This window comes from Centruroides sculpturatus, unplaced genomic scaffold (assembly GCF_000671375.1).
Source record: "Centruroides sculpturatus isolate CEXI.00-Female unplaced genomic scaffold, Cexi_2.0 scaffold865, whole genome shotgun sequence".
Taxonomy (NCBI): Eukaryota; Metazoa; Arthropoda; class Arachnida; order Scorpiones; family Buthidae; genus Centruroides; species Centruroides sculpturatus.
In genome coordinates, this window is record NW_019385157.1 from 181,919 (window position 1) to 193,644 (window position 11,726).

The 11,726-nt window shown below is 32.5% G+C and overlaps 2 protein-coding genes and 1 pseudogene across 2 annotated transcripts in view; 2 read left to right on the plus strand and 1 right to left on the minus strand.

Annotated features, from left to right (window-relative positions):
• The first annotated feature begins 3,433 nt into the window (after nucleotides 1-3,433).
• Nucleotides 3,434-11,726, plus strand: part of LOC111635572 (acetylcholinesterase-like) — an 18,691-nt gene continuing 10,398 nt past the window's right edge. Inside the window, exons 1-2 of the mRNA XM_023380571.1 lie at nucleotides 3,434-3,513; nucleotides 9,650-11,144. Coding sequence (XP_023236339.1) covers nucleotides 9,658-11,144 — 1,487 coding nt within the window. The 5' untranslated portion in view covers nucleotides 3,434-3,513; nucleotides 9,650-9,657. The remainder of the gene's footprint in view (nucleotides 3,514-9,649; nucleotides 11,145-11,726) is intronic.
• On the plus strand, nucleotides 5,340-6,391 carry LOC111635573 (annotated as a pseudogene).
• LOC111635574 lies at nucleotides 6,774-7,853 on the minus strand. Its single transcript, XM_023380572.1, has one exon. The coding sequence runs from the start codon at nucleotides 7,612-7,614 to the stop codon at nucleotides 6,901-6,903; it is 714 nt and encodes a 237-aa protein (XP_023236340.1). The 5' UTR covers nucleotides 7,615-7,853; the 3' UTR covers nucleotides 6,774-6,900.

An 11,726-nucleotide genomic window follows, 5' to 3' on the forward strand; every position in this document is an offset into this window, starting at 1 on the left:
GTGAAAAGCGAGTACAAGTGGCTGAGAGATAGAATCGGTGCCTAATCCTCGTTAATCGATTCAGAACGATTTTTAAATGTTTTTTTTTTTTTTTGATAAAATAAATAACATTTGCGTATGGAACTAAAGAGCCGCAGCTTCACATCCAAAGAGCCGCATGTGGCTCGCGAGCCGCAGGTTGCCGACCCCTGGTCTAAATCAATTGTATTAATTTTTCGTTTTATCTGACCCATACTCCTCTTCCAGTCTTTTAAATTACAATCTTCATAGCGTTTAACAGAGCTGAGACGTTTTCGTTCACGTTATTTGGTAAGAGACTTGGAATGATTTGTTCTATACCTGATAGAATGGATATCATTATTTATACTGAGATACTTGACAACAATTTCTTCCAATCTGTTGACTGTTATCACATTGACTGGACCTTTCGTGTATCAGCAATAGGATGATGAAACATATATCCAGTAGGGCAATGACATGAATAATAATAATAATCTACTCGTGTGGACACACGAGTAGATTATTATTATTTTCTGATCTCCTGGATCTCCTGATCTCAACCCAATTAAACACATCTGTACCGTCCTTAAAAATCACTTATTAGATTATGTTGTTGTCTTGAATACCTTCACTAGTTACGGGAACATGTGAGAAAATTAGTTGAAAAAAACAACATTGTATGATTACGTAAATGTTATTGATTCTATGCCTAATCGCATTAGATAAGTTTTAAAGGCAAAGAACACTACATAGATTACTAATGTTTACTATTTCCACAAATAACATATATATTTGATTGCATCAGTATCCTCTCAAGTGCATGAATACCTTTGTCTGTAACTATTTTATTAAATTAATAATAACCTGTTCAGAAAATTATAATTTAATTATTTATCTATATCTTTGTTGTGCATTCGTATACAGTAGATCCCCCTATAAGACGGTAGATACGTTCCGTTCTTTATGAATCAATTTTGTAGGAATCATAGTTTACGGACTACGGCTGTTTGAAAGGTTTTCTTTCATAAAATTAATCGATTCTAGACTAATTCGACTCAACATTTCCAAAATACGTATATTTTTTTGAAAATAATCCGTATAAACTACGTTATAAACAAAAAATTGTAGGATTGCTTACCGAGTGTGTACCGTTCGACTACGCCCGTTGCTAAAGCTTGGTTTCGTCGCGGAACAGCGCATCAAACCGCGGCCGCGATTTCTGATATTATTTTTCTGCGAAAACTTCGTTGACCTTTGGAGACATCCTTAATATAAATAATTTTTATGGCCGTTAAATAAGAAATGTTTCTTTCACAAGAAATGTATAAAATTACAGTACTGGACAGACGATAGGTCGCCTAACTCGCCGTAGCGTGACGCTAGACGGCGAAAAATATATATTTAATTATAATAAAGTTACAATAAATTAAGTTAATATATAATTATATATACAGTACCTAATTTATATATAATTAATATATAATTATATGTACAGTACCTAATTTATATATAATTATATGAACAGACGATACTAAACTCAATTTATCCGCCTAAACGTCCATAGCGTGGCGCTACGGACGGCGGGAAAGTAGTTCGGCTGCCCGATGACGTTTTACGTATTATACGAGTTATTTTTACCGTTGTTTACGGATACTGCCACAATTTTTATAGGAATCATAACTATAGGAAACGGTTTTATAGGGGGATCTACTGTATTAGATATTCTGTGCTAAATGAATATATGAAAAAAAACACACACATAGTGTGAGAATCGGGGTTTAAGCATCAATGTTTAGACCGTTTTCCGACGACGGGAAGGTGAGTCCGCTCACAGGGTCAGTGGATGGCAATTTAGGAGGGCGAAAATCGAGTGGGAGGTCGCGGATAAGTCGATAAGGTGTTGGCCGAGTACGAGTAAACACACATGGTTAAGATATTATATAAATTTAATTAGTAAACGCTATACAAAAGGATACAAATAATAATAATAATAATGATAATGATTCCAAACTGAAATTCCAATAGGGAGTTAGCTAAATTACATCTAGCGTATTTCGACAGAGGATAGTCTCTGATCCTCCTTAATATTTATTTTGGAATTAGCCCTAGTCCACCTGAGAGAAAAGAGAGAGTTCTACTTACTAAGTGGTAGATAATATCATAGAATCTAGCTTTGTCGTCCGTCGTCGGCGGTCAGCGTTTGAAGGCAGTTGATCCGTTGTTTCTTGCTATCTTGAAGGCCACACCCGATAACTGGGCCGAGAGCCCTCTTTATACCAAATTTGAGGGAGTGAGAACTATGACATTACTAATGATTTATCCGCACACCTGTTAGTGTGTTGATGTTTGGATCTAGCTAGTACGGACCACATGCACAGAGAAGTTTGGTTAATTTACTGATATTGGTGTCCAGAAGATATCATTTTATAATATAAATTTCTATAGGTTTGACGGTTCTCATCCATAAATTAACATTCAGCTGACAATAATTACTTTAACCTGGTCAACAATCTAGATATTGTTTATATCAAACGTAGCGTTTGACTACGAACGAGGCGATTTATTGCCGGAACCACGTATCACGTGCAACCAAAGAGGGGATAAGAAACATCTCTTATTCCCGTCTTGTTGATATTTAACGTCTATAGAATTACCGTTAAACAAATGGAGGAGATTTCTTTTATTGATATTTTAACATTCGCTGTATTTTCTTATTCGAGGAGAGCGTCTCGGTCATTGACCGCAGAAGTCCCCCCTTTTCCCTTTACAAGGAAAATTCCGAGGTTTATACTGTTCTAAAACAGAAAAAGAGTTTCAGACCTTCACACATAGTAATATACTATATAGAGTTTTTAAACTTTAATATTTTTCATGTGAGATTTTCATCAGAGTTCAACAAAATTACTCCTAATTCTTTATTACCTAAATTTTATATACAACTATGATTGAAAATAATCAGACTTCTTAATTGTTCGCGAAATACCTAGCCATGTTTTTTGTATTTAATTATTTAAATATTAATTTTTATTTTGTTTCTTGATTGTCGATACTTATTTGCATGTTTTAATATTATTTATCATGTAAACACTTGATGTACAGTACATATTTCGTAGGTATTTAGTTTAGTAAGAATAGGAAAAATTCCTGTTTCTAATCTTTTCAGCTGCAATAAATTTCAAGACAAAGATATTCTTTGTTTGTATAATACGTTAAAAAGTTAAGATGATATTCTCAGAAAATAGTTAAATACTAAATAAATAAAAAGGAAAATTTTTAATTTATACTTTTTATAAACTATTTAGGAATAAGTTAAACACTTATAAACAGTATGAATATCGAAATCCATTGTTTTGCTTCTTAACAAGTTCTTATATAAGCACTATTCTCATTACCACTATCAAATGATAAAACTTTATCATTTGGTAGTGCTGATAAGATAACGAAGTATTTTAATTGAGTAACAATACAAATCTTTTTATAATACGTTCGTTAATAATATTTGCCCTTATTCAGGTAAGAAATTTTCTAAATGATGCTTTTATGAAGATATTTTCATATTAGAAAATTGTACATAAATGAAGTACTTTTTCAGTTAATATCAATATAAGTGTAATTACGTGTAACATTTATTGTCGTAAATTTACTTTTATAGTGATAGGTGTGTCATATAAGATAAGATAGCTTATAGCATAAAGGCTTATTGTAAATTAAAAACGCTGCAGCAAGTATTGTTTTAAATATAAATATGTATTTTTTTCTGTTGTAGCATGAGAATACCTAACTTTTTCAACTTTTTAGGTTAGAGTAATATTCTTCTCTCTACTATTCATACAGAAGTATAATTTTTATATGATTATATTCTATTTTCTTTAGTGGAAAATATACACTACTACATACATGCAAGATCATAAAAGATGTATTTTTAACCAACATAAATTGTGTACTGCTAATATTTATATTTTATAATTTATATACTGTTGGGTGAATAAATTCTGTTCGTAATTAAATAGAATATGCCCTTGTGACTAAAGGATTTAAATATTTTTATTTACATTTATTCTATTTAAAATAAAATAACAGTTCGAAGGGAATGAATAGTAATTTACTAGAAATTAGATTTGGTTGCGTTCGAGATACGTTTCGTAACTTTATTTATTTTCCAAACACAATGCAGCGTTTAAAAAAAACGCTAGATTATACTTAATTTTTATTCAGTATCCTCTAACATTAGCCGAAACTCATTTCGAGCATATTTTGTCTTCCTCAATTGTTCCTGTAAAGTGATGTACTGTACAAGATCTCGATTTTGTTCATGGGAATAGACATTTACTTTCTTTGCTTTGCTGTGTCAACTGACAAAGAGCAAAACGTTCTCGAAACAGGTCTTGTCTAATAGAAAAAAATATTAAATAAAGGATGCTGTGTAATCCAATGTTTTTTGAATACACTCAATAGTGTATACAAAAAAGTAAACAATAATACATAAATTCATAATATGATCGGGAGCCAGAAATTTTAAATTTTTAAATTTTATTCAAACGTTTAAATTTTGTTATAGAAAAAATATGAAAAAATAATTAGAATTGTTGTTACGGCTAAAGGGAATCTTAGCCAGGCACAAGTTCAAAGTGGTGAGTCCGTACCCCAAGGTTCAAATCTATTCTGGGATATACGTTCGTCTTTCTTCTTCTTGCTTCTCGCACTCGCCGACGTCCTAACGACAAGTAACCAAATCACAAAGTGTCTGACCCTGCGGTTCCTCTCGTACCGCGCAGGATTACTCTCGCAACGACTTCCCTTGCCGTGGCTAGGGGTCTTCTACCTTAGGGGCGTTTAGTCATAATCTTGCGAACAATAGCTTCGCGCCACTGGCCACTCGACCAAGCAGATGTACAGTACAATACCAAGTGTCCGTTACAATTGTTGTTCCCCAAAAAATTCGCTTGCGCCACTAACTATAGGTGGCGTATGAGTCGACTAAAATGGCTGCCACAAAGGGTATAGCGTGCCTGTCAACGTAGACAACATACAAGTAACTCTCGTTTGTAATAACCTCTCTCTATAGTGAAAACGTTTTATCCGCAATCTTGTTCGACATAAACAACATTAAAGAAAAAAATATATAAGACAAGATGACGAGGATGGTTGCCCAGTCGAAATAAAAATTTTCGCTCTCTGCTTATCTAGTATTGTTTCAAAGAAACCTCACGAAATCACATTAAATATAAAATGGAGATCAGAACTCAATAAATATTTGATGACATCTATCCAGTGTACTTGTATAGCAGGAGAATCAGGATACTGTAAGCATTCAATAGGGACACTGCTTCATATAAACAGGTAAAACACTCAAATATTTAACTAATAGGTTAGTTGTATTGGCATGAAGATATAAACAAGTACTTTTCTCTTGCAGGTATGGTAATACTTTAGAAGATCTGAGTTGTACTGATCTTGAGCAGTATTGGAACAAAATGTCAAGCAGGTCTGATGGGAGATATGGAGCTTGTAAAGTTGAAAACTTATGCCATGTCCAAACAAAGGAAACAGAAATTCTTTCATTAAATGAAAGCCAAAGAGATGCTATCAGAGAACGATTTTTTCAAGAATTGCCTGATTCTGCTTTAGCAAAGCATTCAATTGGAAGAAAATGCTTAGTAGCCAAAGCTGTACAAAGTTCAGCTGATAATATTGCACCACATTGGTCAATATTAAAAGTAATTGAACACTGTATGGACTGTAATAAATATTTGCCTAATATAAGCGATCATCTTATGCCTATTCAGGGTTCAATGTACTACAGGGAAAATATTTACAAAAACAAGAGAGAGATAGAAAACATTTGCCACTTGACAATAGAACAAAATAATGATTTGTGGAAGAAAGAAAGAAGTATTAGAGTGACAGGATCAGTGTGCTATGAACTATATACTTATGGAAGGAGGAAAAATGCAGACTGGGAAAAGAAGTTAACAAATATATTTAGAAGCAAATTTAAAGGAAATGAAAATACAGAGTATGGTAAAAAGTGGGAAAAAACAGCACTCACATTGTATGGAACCCTCTATGGTTGTGATGTCAAACAGTTTGGTTTAATAATTTCACCATTACTACCATGTTTTGCATTTTCTCCTGATGGGCTTGTATTCAACGATGAAAAGCCTATCAAGCTGCTAGAAGTAAAGTGCCCCAAAATTGGTGCATAAAAATCTGCAGAAGAAATGGTGCAATCTCTTAAGTATATAGTACATGATGGGCAAGGCAATTACAGCTTTAAAAAAAATCACAAGTATTATGGGCAGGTACAATTAGGTTTGGCTATATTAAATTTAAATTCATGTGATTTTATAATATTCAGTAGCAAAGACCAAACCCTTAAAAACCCTTGAAGTTTTAGCAGATCATAGTTTTATTCATAAATTGACAGAAAAGCTATTAAATGATTTTACCAAAATTATTTTCCCTTATCTATGCAGAATTAATTCTTAAATACAACGATCTTGCTTTTTCCATCAGAAATCACATTTAGAAGAAAATACACATTACTTTGAATTTTATTAACTTATAACAATATTAGCACCCATAATGTTTATGTAAATAATACAAAATGAATGATGCAACAAATTAAAATAGTCATTTTCTTTTATTCAGTATTTTATTCATAATTTGCAAAGAAAGATATTTTCTTACAGATTTATGCAAAATAAGTATAGAGTTAAGTACTAATAATTTTATAAAACATATTGTTATGTTATGTTTTGTTTTGTTTTGGAATAAAATGTTTTGTCCTAACTAGTGTTTGAGTTCTTTATCATACAAAAATTGAAAAACAAAAATGAGTAAGCCTTATTAACTATGAGATTATGAAAAAACAGTATTAAATTGCTGTTTAATACTGCTTCATTCATTATATAGAGTCAAAATGAAAATGTTCACACCACAAATAATGGTTAGAATTTTGTCAATGTGTGGCAGTAAAGTCCAGTCTAATTTTTGTTTTAAAACAGCAAATAGTTTCATTCTCTGAATAGCTCGTTCAACATGTACCCTGGCCTTTGCTATTTCTGCAGTTTCCAGTGCATCATGCTTGCTTAATTGATTTTGCTTTCTTACAAATGGTGGGCGTACTAAACCAATAGCTCTAGCAGAACAAGCATCTTCTATGTGAAAACCCTTATCCGTCATTACTTCATCTGTATAAGGATCAAGTAAAGTTAACAAATTTGATTCTTCAAATATCGCTTTGTCAGATGCCCTACCTCCATATGCTTTACTTAAATAGGTGATAAGACCAGATGGGGCAATTCCAACTAATACTTTAACAGTATGCTTACCATAGTAATGGGAGTAAGTTAATATTCTGCAACTAATACACTTTGGTTTTTCAACCAAAACTTCAGTGCAGTCCAAAATCACACAAACTTTGCTGTATTTTTGAAAGCACAAAGGTAAGTTTTTCATTATCTCTTCTTTGGAAGGCCACACAATCGCAGCACCTAATACTTGACTCAAATAAGCAATAATATTGAAAAATATTCTTCTACATGTTGTTGTGGAAATTTGAAATAAAACTGAAACACAAGCAAAGGACAAAGCTAGTTTTAACTTCATCATAACAAGAACAATTTTGACTTTAGTAGATAATGTAGTAGTCTTACAGGCAGTATTGTTGGACTGCAACTCACTAACACAGGCAGAAGATGGTATCAAGCATTTTAAAACTGTTTAAACCTGTGAGAATATTCAATTCATTGTCTGATTTTATTAAGTCAAACACAGTAAATTTAAGGTTGAATCTAAAAATGTATTCACTTGAATTCCTTTTTCCATTAAAATATCCCTCTCCTCCTGAATGTTGGATTTTTTACTTAAACTTAAGAGTGCCATTGCTGCATCTTTTTCTGTTTGTGATACTGATGTCATATCTTCATTCTCCTCGATTTGTGATATCATTTGTTGATCTGTACAAGCACAGCAGTCAATAGTAAAACCTCGATTATCCGCCCTAATTGGGGACTGGGGTTGGTCGGATAATTGAAAAGTCGGATAACCGAAAAGTATGAAAAAATCCATTATTAGTGTAGTATATTATTATATCCCATGTAATTAGTATATTAGTATATNGTTTAAACCTGTGAGAATATTCAATTCATTGTCTGATTTTATTAAGTCAAACACAATAAATTTTAAGGTTGAATCTAAAAATGTATTCACTTGAATTCCTTTATCCATTAAAATATCCCTCTCCTCTTGAAGGTTGGATTTTTCACTTAAACTTAAGAGTGCCATTGCTGCATCTTTTTCTGTTTGTGATACTGATGTCATATCTTCATCCTCCTCTATTTGTGATATCATTTGTTGATCTGTACATGCACAGCAGTCAATACATGATTTAGACCAGGATGTACTGGGCTGTGACAGTTCCAAAATATTGGTGTCATTATTAGGTTGTTATGCAGATTTTTCCTTGATGGAAGTTTTCTTATTTTCCGGTTCCAAACCTAAAAATTTATTGATTTCAATCATTATAAAGATCTTGTTTTGGCATAGCGTTATTAAAGAAATGCATCTGACAAATTATAAAGCTTTTATTACTTCTGGTGACTGCTTTAGTTCAAATATGAAAATTAAGAAACAAACCTTTATTCCGTATTTCTTGTCTTTTTTGGGCACGAATGGACCTTTGCTCGGCAATCTGTTTTGAGGTGCTTGTATCAAACTTCCTTATCGGTATGTTTTTAGTTGGATACGAATTAGGTTTTAAATAATGACGAGCACATGGTAAACCGATAAAAACGTAAGTACCGTATGTGATAACAGTTAAAATATACTTATAAGAAATGTTGTTATTACCTGGCAAATAGTAATCATCTTTGTCAAAATGCAAACTGCAAACGTACGTAGATTTCGTTGATTGCTTTCCTAACTTCAGTTTTATTTCCCACTTTTTTCTCAGTAATTTATCTTTTGGGAATGTGTGCATATGTACTGAGTTTGATGTACCTTTAGACTTACATCCAAATACACAGCAATACTTATTATTTACCATTGTAGGTTAAACACTTTTTAATTCTTACTGACCACAGACTTACATTATACCCATTGTAGTCGCCATTATGTAGTTCGCGCTAATACCGTTAGATGTCAGATCGATCGTTGGCGCAAGCGAATACACCTCTATTAGGTGAATCAAATAAAACCTCGTACTGGATATTTACAAAACTATTTCGTATTCTGTAACCTAATGTTTCTCTGTATCGAATAGCATTTATCTACTTAATAATCGATATACAATAAACAGAATACAATTTTTAAGAGCTTTATACAAGTCCTGTGTACACCTACTGTTGTATATTTGATGAAATATGCGCTGTCATGTTATGACCTAGTAGAATATTACATAAATATATGAATATATCGTTTAATAATTATAGTAATATTAAGTTTTATTTCACCAAATATTTTTATGGGATTAAATTTGAATTTTTTATTTGTTAATTCTATTTTAAATGAATTTTTCGTGATGTACCCGAGCACTCAAGCAAATACTACTTAAAAATGTATCTATATTAAAATTACGTTAGCCTACATAAAATACATTGTAATATTTATAAAGCCAATACTAAAGTTTTAATATTTTGTTACCAAGGAAGAAAAATGAAAACTCTACTCATCATTCTAACTATTGCATGTCTGCTGCCAGACTACTTTTGTGATATTATCATACAAACTTCTAGTGGAAAAACACGGGGAAAGAAGATAAATGTCTTGAACAACGATCTATATGCTTTTTTCGGAATTCCTTACGCACTTCCTCCAATTGGTGAGCTCAGATTTCAGAAACCTCAACCAATCTCAGCATGGAACGGAATTTTAAATGCGACTACGATGTCACCTATTTGTATGCAAGATCCAATCTTTCCTATATTTGAATGGGTACCAGACAAACGCAGATATATGAGTGAAGACTGTCTTTACTTAAATGTCTTGGTTCCTGTTCACAAAACAGAAGACAAGCCATTTTCTACAATGGTTTGGATCCACGGAGGTGGATTCAATACGGGAACGGTCAATATGGACGCTCATTATGGACGATTTCTTTCTTCCATCGGAAATGTGATTGTCATTAGCTTAAATTATCGATTGGGTATATTTGGATTTTTCAATTTGGGCAACGCTCAAACAACAGAAAACATGGGATTGTTGGATCAAGTTACCGCTTTGAGATGGATTCATGAAAATGTAGAAAACTTCGGTGGTGACAGAAATGAAATTACTCTTTTCGGGTCCAGCGCTGGATCTATATCTGTAACGCATCATATGATATCACCCTTAACAAAGGGCTTATTTAAAAGAGTTATACTTCAAAGTGGAAGCAACTACAGCCCAATGTTTTCAGCTGACCCAATTTATAATATCAGATCAAGTGAAATGATAGTGGAACGTACAGGGTGTGGATCTGACAACGGGTCATGCACTCAAAGAAGGGAGAACGACGTGATGAATTGTTTACTTAAATTAAAAGCTGAAAAAATAGCAGCTGCAGAAAGATCTTTCATGAATGATGAGGAAACTATAGTAAGTTTTCTACCAGAGAGAGATGACTATTTTCTACCCAGTGATCCCATTGGTAATATAGAAAAGGGTTTAATACACGATGTTGACGTCATGATTGGAAGGGTACCTGACGAAGGTTCGACACTTATAGCATACTATAAACCAGAAGTTCTCAATCAAGAACATCCAGTGATGACTAAATCAGAAGCTAAACACAGTTTGAGCAAATTTTTTAAGCTTAATGATTCCGGTCTTCAATATGTCGTTGAAAAATATTTAAATTTTTCAGATGATTATTATTGCGGTATATTTCAACGTACGCAAGAAGCAATTGGAGATGGTGTATTAACATGCCCAATAATAGGCTTAATAGAAAAACTCTCTGAGCATCATCACGTCGTATATAATTATATATTCAATCACGCTCGAATTAATGCTGGTTACAAGAAATGGGAGGGAATTTCTCACTTTGCAGAAGTATACTTTGTCTTCGGTATTCCATTCATGTTTCCCGAAAATTACACTCCAGAAGAAGAAGAATTTAGTTATCAAGTCATCAAGCTTTGGACTTCTTTCGCCAAAACTGGGTAAGGAAAGTTTAAGCTAACGTATTCACTTTATCAAATAGTTAACTAAAGTTATAATATTATATAATAGTTCATTTATAAGTGTAGTAACACGTGTTCAGTGCCAATTGTTTTTGTTCATTTTCCATTTATGATATGTTAGTTTAAATCCAATCAGAATAAGCAAATATACATAAAACGAATTTAAATTATATGACATATAAGAATTTACTTAATATTGAATAGGGAAATTCGCTTGATTTTCTTTTGGAAACAAGCAAAGTAAACAAATAAACGAAAATTAAATGAATTCTTGCATAAAAATTAAATATTTTTATTATAGGGGAGACCGGGGCAACTTCGGCATGCGGGGCAAGTTTGTCAAGCGCTTTTTTTTTAAAAACAAATTAAAAGGAGACTTTGGTTATAGGTTAGGCAGTTGAGTTTTATTGGTGGCTTGTTGAGTGTAGTGTTTTTATTGTTCTCCAACAAGCGTAGTTGAATTATCAAGCAAATTTTCATTTTCGTTCAATTCCATATAATATTTTTTTTCCATTTATATTGAATTGGCAGGTTTTGTTATAATTCCATGATAACGAAAGT